The sequence below is a fragment of the Triturus cristatus genome, chromosome 5_1, assembly GCF_964204655.1.
Source record: "Triturus cristatus chromosome 5_1, aTriCri1.1, whole genome shotgun sequence".
NCBI classification, from domain to species: domain Eukaryota; kingdom Metazoa; phylum Chordata; class Amphibia; order Caudata; family Salamandridae; genus Triturus; species Triturus cristatus.
The window spans coordinates 677,604,191-677,621,005 of record NC_140587.1 but is presented as its reverse complement, the minus strand read 5'-3'; the positions used below and the strand labels follow the sequence as shown (position 1 = coordinate 677,621,005).

Genomic DNA, 16,815 nt, shown 5'->3' with positions numbered 1-16,815 from the left:
TATATAAATATTTGTTAGGTCTGCTTAACCAATGTACATATTACTTATGTTTATATTATTCTATGCTTAACATGTATATGGGTCACTGCATAGTTTTTGTATGTCATTTAATTAGGTACTTATGGTTCCCCGTTTATTTATCTATCACAATATGTCAATTTTATCATATCTATTTATTTACAATTGCTTCACTATTCAATTATTCACAGAAAAAAAGAAAAATAAATAAATATATAAACACAAATAAATTAGCTTAAAGTACAGCAACACTTGAAAGTCAGAGTTTCTTAAATAAAACTTAAATATGGTTGTATTACCTTCCTTATACAAATATACTTTTCACGTACTTATGTATCTATATATTTATTACTTTACTCCTACTGTTACAAAAACATATTTAATTTAGCCTCTCTAATGCACTACTCTATATCTCACCCTATACCTCTATCAATATATCCTTTACTTCCACTCTCTGACTCATCCCAAACCTCATTTTACTACTATGATCCCCAAAATAACCCTTTCCACCCTCCTTGCATCATCTCAAACATATATTTACTATCCAGATCTCCCAAACAAGCCTTTCTAAACTTTTCCCTAATGTATTCCTCTTAGACTCATTCAATACGTCATCATCTTTCTCCCTAATCCACTTCTAGAGACTCTTCCCCATCCATCTCTCCTTTACTCATTCCAAACCTCCTCCTCCTGCTACATTCTCTAAACAAACAATTTCTAGACCCTTTCCTCTTCTATCCCTCTATTATCCTTTTCCATCCAGCTCACCGAGTCACATGTCCACCAAATTAATTAGCATTTCCCTATAATAATTAATCACTAATCCTTTTTGGGTTCCAGAGTAGTGTGCTACTCACTGAAAAGCATGTTTATGGCTTGTCAGGGGTGGTGAGTGCTATATAAATGTGATTACAATTAGAATTGTCAACGTATAATGTGAATGTGTGAAGTAAAGTGCTCCGACACCCTAGATTAGGGGGAGTAGCACTATAAAAGAAATTCAACAAAATAGTTTAATTTAAAATATTTGTGTAAATAGTAGGACAGACCAATACATTTGAAATTCTTACAGGCACTGAACAAAGTCCAAACCATGCCTCTCCTTAGAAATAACAAGCCACATGTGAGCATCCTTTGTTTTCCCTCCATTGTATTTGCAGCTAGGTGTGAGGTTCCAGATAACTCCCAGCCAGTATACCCAATCAAAAGGAGGCCTGATGGCACCTTAATTTCGGCCTTTCTTTTGGGCTCAGCTAGAATTCAAAATAACAAAGCCCCCTTGCCTGCATGTTGCTGCTCGGAATGAAAGCAGACAATATGCAGGCACCCCCCTTCTGACCTCACTTCGGTGGTTATTATGATGGCGGAAGGACCGCCACCGTCGCGCTGGCAGTGGCGGTCCTTCCGCATCACATAGTGATTTATCCACCGCCAAATTGGGATGGCGGTGGGTACAGCGGTGGACGCAAAGTCCGTTCGATGCTTTACCGCCAAAGGCAATCACACAGATTGCCTGGCGGACGGAGCAGGGCCACTAATATTATGGCAGTGCCTATCAGGCACCCTCCACCAAATTAGGAGGTGGGTTTAAAGAGGCATTTCCATGGCGGCGATGCCGCCATGGAAAGGCTGGCGGGGGTTGTGTTTGGGGGCCCATTGCGGTCCCCCTTGTTTGGGAGGTGTCACTGCACTGGGGGGTACCCATGGTATCCCCCTGCATTTCCATGCACCAAGTGGCAGGCACCGCGTGGTGCCTGCCACGTAGTGCAGGGAAATGCAGTGCAAGCACTTTTAACATTGCGGGCAGTGCTGCAGCCAGCAGCACCGCCCGCAATGTTAAAAGCCTAGGATGGTGGGCGCATCCTAATCACAGTGGTGGGAGCGCTGCATGTCTGGTGGGCGGTCCCAAACCCCGCTAGGATGGCGGGCGGACCAAGTCCGCTCGCCATCGTAATCAGCCCCTTAGTCTTGCCCCTTCATGCTTTTGGTTAAACTCCCATCACCCTGCTGACCTCAGCCGCTTTCTTATCCCTTCCTCTTACTTTTCAAAAGTCTTTCCCGCCTGAAAATGCTCACTCTCTCACCTAAATTGAAGTTGGTTATAATTTCCATCATGCGGCAAAATGAAACTTCCATCACAAATGTTTGCAATTAACCTGCTTGAAATACATTGAAATATACACATACATCATTTATAGTTGAGGGGAAAACGAAGAACCAGGGGCCTCATCTAAAGATGGGCTGCTCTTGCTCAGTGCAGAGACCAACGCCTATTTTTATGTGCCTGCAGTGTGTAAAGTGAATTGATCTGACCTGATATTTATAGAATTGGAGTTTGATTCCCAGGCAGTACAGCTCAGAAGCAGTGAGCTAGGTTTGCCTCTCTCTGTTTCTGAGCTTTGTAGTCTACATGAACGCAATAACTCAGAAATATCGGGTTGAATTAATTCACTGTACACACTGCAGATGCACAAAGCCTGCTTCTCTTTTCAGTGCATCCTTTCATGATATGGCTCCTGGAGAGCTGGACCTCTGCTTGATTTGTAGATGTCCATGTAAGATAAGTTTATTTACAATATCTCATAATCAGTGGTCCTCCTGATAATCTGGGATGGCCCAAAAAAATCTTGCACCTTTTTTGGGCCACCCCATCTACAAAATCCTAGGAAATTATCAATGTTGTGTGACCGCTACTTCAAATCACAATTGTGATGTGGAAATTATAGCCCCGGGCCCAGTGTACATAAGTTTTTGTCGGCTTGTGATTATAAAAGGTGCATTTTAAATCAGAAATTGCTTTGTGACTCACAATGTGAACTTTGCAACTCACTGTGATTCAGAAGGAGAAGGAGCATTTAAGGGGCGTTCCAAATCACATTCACAGTTCACTGATTTGAATACCAACACCCAAACGTGGGTGCCATCCACGAAGTGAAAGCTGTCAATAAGGGACAGCTTCCACTTTGAGAATGTGCGTTGTCAGTTTCGGAGAGTATACGTTGGTTCCGGCAACTTCTGCATGTTCCCACAGTGCCATTCACAGAATGGCTATTTTATTTTTTATTGTAGCCTAGGCCTTGTAAGGGACAGGGGCTGCATAACAAAACACAGTATGTATTTTGTGAATACAAATGCAGGGGTGGAGGTCTGCTACCCCTTGCAAGCATTCAAACCTACATTTCTAGACTGTTGAGTAGAATTTGCAATGAGAATCCTGCTTCATAATAATTAGTTGCGAAGTATCTGTGAATCTTCCCAAATGGTTATTGTACATTTGGCACGCCTTCATTGTACCACATCCATTGTAGGGTCGCAAAGCAGTTTCTGTACAAAAACCACTGACTTCTTTGAGACCTCAACTTTTTTACATTGGACCCCTATAATTCTAACATTATGAGATATCCTTTTGCTTTCTTCTTATAACATATACTTGTACTGTATTTACATCTTCTCTCTTCATTGTTCGTAACTGAATCCCCTGTGTGAAGAAGATGGGGGAAATGAATTGATCTTGATACAAGATATATACAAGAAGGGCTGGGCCCTATATGGATGCTTTCCTTGTTACTAACAGAGTCTGATTTCAACATTGGCGACCAAAGCTATATTTCATCGATAAAACGTGTGATAATGATGCCCCATCTCTTGAAGCTTTTCTACGAGGTATTTGGATTTGTAACTCGGTGCCTGTAATTATTTGCAATGTGCTTCAACTGAGAAGCAGGCCACCTAGTTGCTTGCTCACATACACTGCAAGATTTGTTTAATCAATGAAATAAAAATAAAGTAGAATAAGCTTAGACATGTAACTGTGAGTATGAGGTATGGCAAGAGAAAACATCTAAAGAGCTATTTAATATTGTTTATTGTTACATTATTGTGACCACAACAAAGCAAAAGGCAATTTCACAGCTTCTGTATTCTTCCTCCACTAAATGAGTTTGGACAATAAAAATGATTACCTTTTTCTGACTGACAATACTGCACGTGGGAAAGAGTGAGCAAATAATGTATAATATTCTCTATGATACTTGTATTCTTTGAAATAGCCTTGATAATGACATGGCATTCCCTTATCCTTAGTCACACATTTTGTCTATTATATAACCTGAAAAACTTTAATTTTAATTTTATGAAGGGTATTAAATATGCTCACTGACTAGAGATGAAGATTTTACTTAGAATTTTAGCGACAGCTCTAATACTGACTCTGGTGTGTTATGTTATGTATGTATATTTGTACAGCACACAACCCACCAGGAAGGGTATCCTGGCACTGAAGCTGGAGCTGTATTGCTTGAGCCAGGACCGGGGCTAGCTGAGGAGCCAGGTCTTCAGCTTCTTGCAGAATTGAAGAACTGAGGTGGTAGCTCTGATGTAATGTTGAGGTAGAAGGCATGACAGCCAAATGTGGCTCTGCATATGGAGGGGTGTGTGCATGTAGAAGTCCACCTGGTAAGTTATACAGTTGTTGAGGTACATGGGGCCAGTATGTGTGCCTGAGGAGTTTGGAGAATGCTCATTTGTCGACTGGGAACCAGAGGAGTGGGGTGATGTGAGTACAGGCTGGGAGGTTGAGGGTGAGCCTGGCCACTGACGTTTGTATGGTCTGGCGTCTTCTGATCATGTGAGCATAGATTACAGCATAGAGTCGGTTGTTGTGATCCAGCTTGCTGATGATGAAGGCTTGGGTGATGGTCTTGAGAGTGTTGGTGGGGAGCCATTTAAGTGAGTGGAAGCAGAAGATAGAGATTGTATTCAATTGGCCAGTCATGGTAAGTTGGTTGTTGATTATTATTCTGAGGATTTTTGCATGACTTGTAGGGAGGTTTTCATCAATCTGGCAATATCGGATATGCAGGTGGGGACTTTGGACTCGGTGTTTGGCATCATGTGTGAGATATGATGTTGATCCCATGGGAGCAGACGAGGCTGTTGAGTGGGGTCAAGTAGGCATTGAACACGGTGGGCTGAATGAGGATCCTTGTGGAACTCCATAGATGAGGTTGACAGAGTCCAAGGTGAAGGAGGATAGGTTGACCAACTGGGTGCAGCCTGTCAGGAAGGAGCAAATCCAGCTACGTGCAGGTCCTTGGATGCCTGCTTCATGCAGTCATTGGAAACAGATGGGGTGGGAGAGATGGTGTTGAAGGCTACAGAAAGGTGCAGTAGGATGAGGGCCACAGTGTCATCATGATCATCCTGGTGTCATCCATGCGGGCAACAAGGGTGGTCTCTGTACAGTGGTTGGACCTGAATGAAGTGTGAGTGGTATTGAGGAGGTGATAGTCATTAAGGTGGATAACTAGGCATTTCCTTACCATCTTTTCATGACTTTTGCCGAGTAGGGTAGCAGGAAGATATGCCAGTAGTTGGCTAGTGTCTTTGGGTCTGCTGAGAGTTTCCTGAGGAGGGGGAGTACTGTGCTGAGTTTTCAAGCCTCTTGGTTGGTGGCTGTGATGATTGAGTCATTCGGGATCTGAGTTAGGGCTGCGCTGATGGGGTTGAGTCCATTCATGAAGAGGTGGTGAGAGCAGGGGTTTGAGGGTGCTCTTCAGTGTCTGGACCACATTATCATTGCGGTTTCTTGAATGGTGATGGTGGGTCAGGTGGTCATGGAGGTCCTCTGAGTGTTGGTTGAAATAGGCAGGAGGGCTGCAAGGGTAGAGGATCTGATTTGGGGCTTGAAGTTGTCATAGATGCTGGTGATCTTGTTGCTGAAGAACAGGGACAGCTGAATGCAGAGGTCCTCAGAGGGTGGTATATGGGTGGAGCTTGCTGCTGGAGAGGTCAAGTCTTTCACCATGGCAAAGACTTCCTTGTCGCTGTTGGTGTTAAAGTTGATGCTATCAGTGGGCACTAGGAATTTAGTGGCTCTTGTTTGTGACAGGTAAAGTCTGAGGGCTTTGTAGGTGTTCTTGTCAGTGTGGTCCGGATTTTGTCTCCATCTGCGTTCAAGTTGCTTGCAGTGGCTTTTGGTGAGCCTGAGCCATTCTGTGTACAAGCTTGCTTGCAGTCATGGCTTTGTTGACTTTGAAGGAGGCTGCACAAGTGGTGATCCAGGCAGTGGAGATCGAATCAGCAAGGTTACTGTTGTGTCAAGGCCAGTGGTGTAGGATCTCCAAAGACCAGGATGTTTCTGATATCTTGTTCCAGTAACATCTTGAAGATTTGGTGATGGTGTTTCTGCGGTGGTGTGGGATGAGTGTGCTCGAGTTGACGAGGGAGTGGTTGGATTAGGAGGCTGATGTGGGCTTGTCTACTGTGATGTTGCAGAAGCTGGTGAAGTTGGGGTCCAGTAGGTATCTGACGGTGTGTGTGGGGCTTTCCACTCGCTTAGGAAGTCTGAGGTTGGACTAGTACTCAAAGTGGTTGGCCATGTTGGGATTGGTGAGGTCCTCCATGTGGTAGTTGAGGTTGCTGAGGAGGATCAAGGTGCTAGAGTCTAGGATCGGGGGGGACAAAGCCCACAATAATATAACATAACATAACATGTGTATTTGTAAAGGGTACTTATCACCCAAGGGTCGAAAGGCACTGAATAAGAGATGTTTATTGTTACCCAACTCAATGGTACACAATGGTGCTGCCGAAGTTGGTGCCTGGTCCAGGAGGGTGGTAGACGAGGGTGCTCAGGGTGATGAAGAGTTTGAAGCTCCAGTGTTCTATGTTGTTGGTGGTGCTTTTCAAGATGGAGGAGCACTGTTTGGATTCATTGAGAATGATGACAATTCCACTTATGGGCCTCCTTGTCCTGTTCTGTCTTGCGATCTGGTATTGAGAGGTGTTGATCGATTTATTTGTATTTTAGTTTAAACTGGTTATAACATCTTGGTCTGAGGACAGAGTTGTCTGACTTTGCTATCAACGTATAACCTTTCTGTATGTGTGGACGTAAGCAAACTGTCATATAAAACAGAGTATACCCGAAACTGTCATCTATACACTAGAACACCCTTCAGCAGAAGTTATGAACTGTCCCATTGCCAGACTAAGATTGGTACGTTTATGAGGACTCGAAAAGGCCTAGTACCACTCCTAGCTGTCACAGAAGGTTTGTATGTTGTGCCCTGTGATACTAGATCACGTAGATTGTCTCATGATTTCGTAGAAAAAGTTTAGGAGTAAGTAGAGAACTAAAGTAACATCAAGTGTCTATTATCTGAATGTCCTGGTAGTGATGACAACCTCAAAGTAAGTCATACTTGGAATGTTTTCAAGTGGTACCACAAAGTCTCAATTGAATATGTACTTGGACACCTTTGGGGAATGTTACCGATGCGGAAGTAATTGTGTAAATAGCGGTAATTCATAGTGTACATGTCTGTTATCGAAAATAATCTATTTCCAAAATAAAAATACCATGTTGTGGCATGGTGTGAAGTGTCTGTCATCCTGTTTCCAACTTACCCTTTGCTCCCTTTGAGCGTGTGCTGAGCAGTTTTACCTGAAAGGTTGCATCCATCTGAAACATAAGCAGAACAACATTAGGTCAACTTTTTGTTCCACAGAACATTCTTGCTGGAGGATTACTGAACTGTATTCAGCCCCCTTAGAAGGGTGCTGCTTAGGTAGCTCTTTCAGAATGCACAATGCTTATCAAATGAGATAAATGCCTCATCAACAATATTAATTACACAATATTTGGCATGCGCACTGTCTAAGTTTTTCACCATCCACACTACTGAAGTGCAGCATCTGAGAAGTCCTAAATGCCTCCACCTATCTGCATTTGTGCAAGAAACTCAAAGGCTTCCTCTCCTTTTGGGCGTTCCAATTGGGTCCCCCCCAAAAAAACTCATGAATTGCAACGTCATCAACTGGAACTTCCACATATCCCACAGGTCTTTTCACAAACCTTTTTTTCTGGTTGTAAATGGTCTTGTACACGTGCAGTATGCACTATTCACAGACACAATAAACGTGAGGTGTACATGTGTGGTTTACATTGAGTGTGTAACCCACGCTACTTGTTGTAACTTCATACTATATGTGTGTGTAACAAGGACATGGTCAGAATGTAAGTGCCCAGGCAAAAGTGTGCAGAGACAGGATAGGAATTGCATACTCAGCTCATTTGCTTTAAAAAAGGTAATAAGTGATCGATTGTGGCTGTCTCTGTGTTTCCCGCTTTCAGTCTGATCACGTGAACCAGCTCCTACCCTGCCATTGAATAATGCCCCAGTGATGTAAGCAATAGATACGTTCATTACTAGTGCAGCCACATAATTATAGAACTAGGTTTGGGGACAGTTGAGATTGAAAGCAAAATGTGCACAGCTGATTATTTCACGAATATCTTTTCTTTTTTCACAGAGACAGAGCTTTGTGTTCTGATTCGCCCATGAGTGTCCAGTGGCTGCTGTCGGCCAACACCAGAACTATAGTGTAACACGATAAATGTGCTACCAGTGCAATTTGTGTAAAAACTCAGCTGAGCCACAATATCAGACTACATCCATGTTAGAATATCTGTCTACATCCATGTTAGAATATCAGTCTACATCCATGTTAGAGGTACTGTAGCACATGTACTAGCCAGAGCACGTGGCGGATGCTGCCTTCCCACACGAGCAGACTACATTGACAGCCTAGACTAGAGATTGAAGTTGTGTTGTTTTCTCTCAGTAATCTTGCAAACAAGTATCTTGGTAACAGTGTTGTCAACTTCCACCATATTCAGGAAAGTCTGGGGCAGGTTTATCAAGACTTTGCACCGATATGAAGTCACAAAATTTTTTACAAATCCTTCAAAACTATTTACTTTCCAGTGCAAAATATTTTTGCAACAGAAAGTTGCCCAAAAAGCAACACAATTGTGCTTTGGGGTGCTTTTTGTTACTTTGAGCTGATGCAGCATCCCATGAGTGGTACATGGGCAATCCCATGCTACCACCCACATTGTTATAAGTAAAGTGCATATGGCAACTGTAGCATGGGAGCATGCTCCACATTACAAAGAAAGTGTTGTCGTTAGGTCATGTGCCAACTCACAGAACAGACAGGGAGCATTCCCTCATCTAGTGATCCATGGTTCTATGCAAGTGGCACACTCAGTCCTTCAGGGGGACCTGAGGGCCACCTTAGATGGCACAGTGCAGTTCATTGGCCCATATGAAATCTTCATGTTCTATCTCAAACCCACACATATATTACTTTGGGGCCCTTTGAATTCATACAGTGTTTTATGCCAGTGAGCCAATCACTCCTCCTGAAGCAAATGTGTATCAAACTGTACCTCTGGAGATGCTTCAGTTAACATAATCCAATCATGATATGACTGAGGCACATGAGGACAAACCTTTCCAGAAAAGGACCCCATGAGCAGCCTTGTTCCATTAAGGGTCGAAATGTGTTGACCTACCAGACAGTCATCCTGGACACAAGGACAGCAGTCCCAGAGAGATGTGAACATCAGAGGAGAGTGCGCCTAACTCTCTGCGGTTTCCAACCCTCTGTTGAGAAGTACTGAAGTCACTTTTAACTGCAAAGACCGAGTTGTCACTATCATATCCTTCAATGTACCAACATAAAAATGAAATGAGAAACCTCAATGTGAAAATTCACATTGAATGAAATACACATTTGAAATTATATGCGTAAATATGTTGCTGGTGAGAGAATTGTGTCTCACATTTGAAAAAGAAGGATATTTTTTTAAATTATGATGTCCCAACAAATGGGTTTTTAGGTTCCCCTACAGAACTGAATATGAAGAGTCTATTTCGGAGATCTTATGTTTAATCAGCATTAAGATCGGGCATAAATATGAGATAAAGTGTAACTTGTTATAAACTGCACCTATATCAAATGGGAAAGTATCCCTTGAAGAGGTACATGCCGTACATGGTAACTCTGCAATTAAAAATACAGTATTCATGACCAGTGGAATAACAGTCCTGACACAACATGGTAACAGGTTCTTATTTCATGAGCCTTACATTTGGACTAGAACTTTTATTTAATGACATAAGCCAAATATGTGTAATTCTAGGTGCAACTGCTGCTTGGTTTCTCTTTTATATCTATCACTTCAGGGCCTCAGGATGCAGCGTAAGAGCTTAATTTGTCATGCAGAGAATATCTGTTAGTTTATGAAAAACCAATTTACAAGATTGGCCATTGCACACATATTGGCAGCCTTTATGAGCTGGCGCCAATCAGTATGGGCCCGATTCACAGAACTAACTTAATACAAAATCCTAAACTTACTACCATTTTCGTATTCACAGAAGGCACTTACTCATTTTGGTATTCACAGAAGACACTTACTCACTTCGGTATTCACAGAAGTTAGGAGTCCTAACTTTAGGACTCCTAAATGCCTTCTGTGAATACCGAAAGTCTTAAAATTAGGATTTTTCTCAGTTTAGGAGTCCTAAAGTTAGGACTCCTAACTTTACTACTACTAAACTGAGAAAAATCCTAATTTTAAGGCTTTCGGTATTCACAGAAGGCATTTAGGAGTCCTAAAGTTAGGAGTCCTAACTTTACTACTACTAAATTGAGAAAAATCTTAATTTTAAGACTTTCGGTATTCACAGAAGGCATTTAGGAGTTCCTATAGTTAGGAGTCCTAACTATACTACTACTAAACTGAGAAAAATCCTAATTTTAAGGCTTTCGGTATTCACAGAAGGCATTTAGGAGTCCTAAAGTTAGGAGTCCTAACTTTGCTACTACTAAATTGAGAAAAATCCTAATTTTAAGACTTTCGGTATATCTGTGAATCGGGCCCTATGTGTTGATCTATGGCTGTGATCTATGCTACCCTGATGTCTTCCACAGTGGCGTAACAATAACACCTGCAGCCCCATAGCTCGAGGGGGCCCCCTCCGACACTGTGCAAGGGCAGCGGGCTCCTGGCCGGAGAGCGCAATGTACTTTTTCAGGGGGGTCCCTCAAGTTTTGTTATGCCACTGGCCTTCCACGCTAATGATTATGTTATGTTAGCAGAGATTTTGTAGGGCTGTTTTGCCAGTAGTATGCATTGCTGGGTTCGGGTCACCAAACACTTCAAAGTATGGAGAACATAGGAGAGGTGTTAGCGCTAAGGATGTGAACAGCAACACTAATGCAAAGACTGTAGAAGAGATAATGGCGAAATTGATGGACTTAAAAAAGTTAGATAAAGCAACTGTGATTTTGCAATGATCTGATTTCTGGTGGTAGTTCATTTCAATGAATGCGCATTTGGGCACCTACAACATTCACAAATGTCCACAATGTCTCGGTTTTTCCTTAGTGCTGGAGAACCGGGCACTGCAATATTTCACACTGGAAAGTGTAGGCCTTATTTATGAGGCCATTACACCGCCGTTGCGTCACTTTTTGTGATGGTGCTGCGGAGTAAAAAATGTGCCACACTGCGCCATATTTACAAAGAGACGCACCTAAGCAGATGTGTCACTTTGTAAACCCCTGTGCTACATTATACCTATGATAAGTATAATGTATGCAGGATTGGCGTTCGGGTGCAGAAAAGGCTCGTAGAAGTGTTGCAGTGAAATCTATTGCTTGAAGCAGGCGTAAGAGGTGACGCAGGCCTTTTCACACGGGGCTTGCCCCATATGAAATGGCACATTGCTGGAGTTGCGCCTGTTTCCAGACACACCACTCTAGCAATGTACCATTTTTGCGCCAACAGATACGTCAGGATTCCTGTTTTACCGCAGCAATGCAACACTTTTCATAAATGAGGCCCTCATATTGTAGATGAAAAGCAATGCATTTTGGTTAGGGTGCACAGCTTATCTTACATTCATAAAAAAAGAAGCATGTTCTATTTACTCTAGTTAAGCTGAGGCATACGTGCACCACAGTGACTACAGAGGTTATAATCGATTACCACAGTCTGAAGTTTAGGAGGCCCGCGCGCTGGTTACGGACCACCACAGACCAGGGTAAGAGGCTGCACACATTAAGCGCTTCAATTATTCATGAAGCCTTTTGTTGCTGGTTCGGACTCTGAATCGCGGCTGCGCGGCCGCCCTTTTTTTCTCACACTTTTATTACGCTCTGGAAACACTTTTATCTTTTTCCACAGCAACTATCAGCTGCTACCTCGAGACCTGAATGCCGTCCTGGCAACCGTAGGTTGCCTGAGACAGAGATAGCCCCCTTGACGAAACGTAGGCCCTCTCTTACAACACCGGCATGTTTTTGTAAATATAATATCGCTATTATTATAATAAGCGCTTTACTAGTGTTATACGAGATCACAGCCGGCATCTAAACACTACCGCAATGATTTCGGTCATAGTATGTGTGGTAGTTATGGTTTACACATGCTGCTGTGAGCTCTACATTTTCTTAACCACAGGGTAATTTGTCTGGGTAGGTCATTATAAGCGTCCATTAGAATTAAGGCAATGTTTGCCAGCGTTAACTTCAAACCTATTTGGTTTCATCATCTCCACGTGACGTAGTCATATCAGGCTTTTATTCCCACAGCGCATGCGCTGTAAATAAAAACAAAGGGGCATATTTACAAGCCCCTTGCGCCACTTTTGCGTCACTTTTCCATTTTAAAATTAACGCAAAAGTGGCGCAAGGGGATTGTAAATCTGCCCCAAAATGCCGGCCACGGCCACCGCACGTCGAAAAGTGTGGCAGCCTGCGCAGACGACAATAATACTGCTAAGTTTTCACCTCAGCCTCCCAGACACTGAATCCCGCCCACAGCTGGCGGAGGCTGCTCTACGAGGAGCGAAGCTGGCTTTGTTTGCATGATCTGCAAATGGAAATTAGGCGTGAAAGGGGATGAGAATAACTGCGCTTTTGTCAAATAAAGGGGAAATGATTCTCGGCGGTGGCGAGCGCTCTGAAAGGCCGAGAGTGGGCTGCATGCAGAGTGACTGCGATTGTGATGAAGAAGCTGGCGTCGTTCTTCCAGGCCGAGTTGTGATTGAAGGCACTGACCTGCCATAGACTTATAATAGGGGAGCAGGTGTGGCAATGATGGACTTTAATTTCCTTTAATAAACCTTTTATGTGCCACACTTTTACTGCCATTCTGCGCTCTCCAAGGTCCTGCACATAATAGCTTCATCACTTTTGATTACTATACTCTATTGAGACAAACAACTCCAGAACACACTATATATTATGTTCAGTTAAACCAATATATACAATTTATCCATTGTGCGTTCTTTCACCTGCAACTGTGATGAGAAAATTAATAGCAGCTCTTGCAAGACAAAAAAAAGCAAGTAATAGCACTTGTGATTCTTTGTTATGCTTTTAAAATAAAAACCCACACCATATCCCACTGCATCTATTAATGATAGAACAAAAGCTATCCCCTATTTTCAGATGCAGTTCCATCTGCCACACGCGCAGATTTTATTTCAAACGATGGCCACAAATATGTGATGTGAGCAGCGGACCGCCTGAGCAACAGTAGTATTTACATCTGTTTGTTCTTTGTTCAGCTTCATAAACTTGCCTCAGATGTTGTCTGTGTGTGTGGTGTGTGATGATGCTGTGGCCAACTCAGAGATAATCAATAATACCTTTAATATTATTGTTTAAATACTTATAAAGCGCAAACAGCTTCAAGCTTAGGGTTTCCCGGCGCTTTTAGCAACAGTAGAGAGTCTCTCAACTCAGAAGGAGTCAGAACAGCCAAATTTTAAGTTGACTGAGGGAGGAGAGCAGTGAGGTGCAGAATCTCAGATGCTCCGGCAGAGCATTCCAGAGCTTAGGGCCCAGGAACGTGAAGGAGCAACCTCCCATGCGGGTGAATTTGATTTTAGGTATAGTGAAGAGAGGGAATTTCTAGAAGGAAGATGTCGAGTGGGCAGATACGATTTCATCAAGCCATTGAGGTGGTGGGGGAAAGTCTCAGCCCTGGCTCTAAAGACATAGCACAAGGCCTTAAAATGGACACGTTTTCCACATTTAGCTAATGGAGCTAGCATCAAAGAGAAGTAGCCAAGGTATATTTTGGCAGTCTATATATACGCCTAACAGCTGCATTTTGCACCACCTGCAAGTGTTTAATGTAATCTTTGTTGATCCCCATGTAAAGCATGTTACCGTAATCCAGGCGGAACACAACAAGAGCCTGGACAAAAGGTCTTTGAGTAGGTGCAGGAAACATCCAAACACAATTCTGCAGCCAGTTCAAAGTTGAGAAGCAGGTCCCGGAGACCTTAGCCACCTGCAGCTTCATGGAGAGCTTGGAGTCTACCTAGAAGCCTAAGTACTTAACTTTAAGAGCTGGAGTGGGAGTGTCCCCCAGAGCAGACAGCCAATGCTGTGGGTCCCATAGCACTGGAGTCTTCCCTAAGATCAACACCTCCATTTTTACACCATTCAGCTTGAGAGAGTTGTTATCCATCCATGAAGCTACTCACACCAGACAGGAGTTCAAAGACGTGAAGCTTTGGTCCTGAGCAAATGATAAGGAAAAGATGATTTCGGTACCATCTCCATAAGAGAATAAAGTAAGACCACAGCTTTCCACTAGATCGGGCAAAGGGAGCACATCGATATTAAAAAGTGCTGGGATCAAGGCCGACCCCTGAAGAACTCCAGAAGTTAAAGCATGACTCACAGATGAGAAACTGCCTGAAGAAACCTGAAAGGTATGGTCATGTAGAAAAGAAGGGAATCAATATAGTGCTAATCCCTGGATCCCTAGATGAGCCAACCTCTCCATGTGACTGTTGTTGGACACAGTATCCAAGGCAACGCTGAGATGAAGTAAATTCAGCGCTGCTGTTTCGCCCTTATCTAGGAGCTTTCTAATATGTTCTATAACTCCCAGGAGTGCAGACTCAGTACTGTGCCCCATTCTACACCCTGATTGGGAGTCATGTAAATAATTCTGAGACTCTACCTAGGCAGAAAGTAGGGTACAGACATGCTTTTCAAGAATTTTAGACAAGATGGGAAGAAGAGAGATAGGAGTATAGTTAGACCAGTTGGTGGAATCCAGGTTGGGTTTCTTCCAAAAGGGAAGGGCCGTAGCATGTTTACATGCTTGGGGTATAAGACCTTCCTGCAATGAGGAGATGAGAAGTCTAACCAGAGGTAGTATGGTATCAGGGGCTAACTGGCAAGGTTGTGGTGGCCCCACATGGTAGGAGAGTGCCCCAACACAGTACCTACTGCCAGTAATCTAAGTGTCCTATTCAATAGTAAACTCTCATGTGAGCACCACAATAATAAGTTAATAACCACATGTTTCTTGATAATGAAGCAATTTAAAAAATCCTCCCTTTGATTCCCCAATTTTCCTGACAGCTGCTAGAGTCTTAGAAGGCTGCATTGTTGCAATTCTCTTTATACTGGACTCTCAGCCTATCTTAGAGGTTACAGTTGACCCAGCATGCGGCTGCCAGATTGATATTTTGGATAATGAAGTTTGATAGTGTGGTGTCCCATCTCAGCTAGCTTCACTGGCTTCCAGTACACAAGAGATGTAGGTTTATGGCATGTGTCACAAGGCCATCCATCCAGTAACCTGTACCTCTTACATCTCTGATATGTTCGAAAAGCATACTCCAGCTAGATTCCTTAGCTCGCCCACCGCTTGTCTGCTTAACGTAAATATCAGTTTTGGAGGACGTGACTTTTCTGTGGTCACACTGCTGGCCTCGAACACGTTGGAAATTGGGTTAAAGTTGTAAACTAATATTTAAAAATTCTGTAGGGCTTTAAAAACAGTCTATTTATCTAAGTGCCTTTTTTAGGCGTCTCTAGCTTTTGCCCTCTTCATTATGTATATATAATGAATTAGTATGCTAAGCAGCAGGACTCCCTCAGGTAATCACACGCTCTATAAAACTAATAATAAATAAATAACAAAGATATAGTATCATCATGGTAACCACAGACCATTTATCTAAAATGGCTAATTTTATTGCATTAAGAAAAACTCGATACAGCTGTAGAAATTGGCAAATGGCACATATCAGAACTAACACAATGCTTCTATTCTACTGTCTTCAAGGTTTTCAGCCTATTATTAATTCAAAGTGATGACACCAAATCAAATGAAAATGCTCTTTGGGTCACCAAACTCTCCTTCAGTTTGCTATAATTTCAAGATAAGGAAAGGGTGAACTTTCAGATAAGATCCCATCTGTTTTTCTGGTTCCATTATCACTGTACTTTAATGAGCTCCCACATAATAAGGTTAAACAGCCAAGGGAGAGGCCCCATGAATTGCTTGGAGACAGAGACCCACAACATATTTCAATGACATCAAAATATTACTAACTCACATTGTCAGTGTGGACCATGTTAAAAGACTTAAAGTAAACTTTTCAGAATGGCTATGTCTTTTCATCACATTCATGAAAGGACAAGATAGCCCAGGTTATGATATGAACTTAGAACGGGTCACAATCTACACATATCTTATAATTTCCATACACATATAACATTTACTACCCAAAGCAGATTGTAAATGTATAGGTCATATAATAACAAAGGCTATTTCTTGTTACATAGGCCCTTAGGCATGATGTAGATGTATAACTTTTCCAAGAATTGGTACAGTGGCAGAAACCATGCAAGCTGAAGAGTGATGACCAGCTCTCTTGAGTTCATGTTAAAAGCAACGCTTGGAGTAGACACTTTACGTGCAACAGTTTCTGTAAGTATATGCATTTTATAAAACAATGTAATTCATAATGCACCAATATGCCTGAAATGTTGAAGGTCTCCCTTTTTTTTCAACGTGGAGAGATGCTCATAACAAATGCTAAGCCATTTTACAGAATTGTATGACATCTAAATGCACATAGAATGGTTGTGTTGAAAGAACAGAGAACTGTAACAATC

The 16,815-nt window shown here is 42.5% G+C and overlaps 1 protein-coding gene across 3 annotated transcripts in view; it reads right to left on the bottom strand.

The window, feature by feature from the left end:
- The window catches only part of ST18 (ST18 C2H2C-type zinc finger transcription factor), a 388,994-nt gene that overhangs the window by 194,972 nt on the left and 177,207 nt on the right, over positions 1–16,815 (bottom strand). For all 3 annotated transcript variants that reach the window (XM_085605637.1, XM_085605639.1, XM_085605638.1), the window contains exon 3: positions 7,429–7,483. In XM_085605637.1, the coding sequence (XP_085461763.1) occupies positions 7,429–7,483 (55 nt within the window). The remainder of the gene's footprint in view (positions 1–7,428; positions 7,484–16,815) is intronic.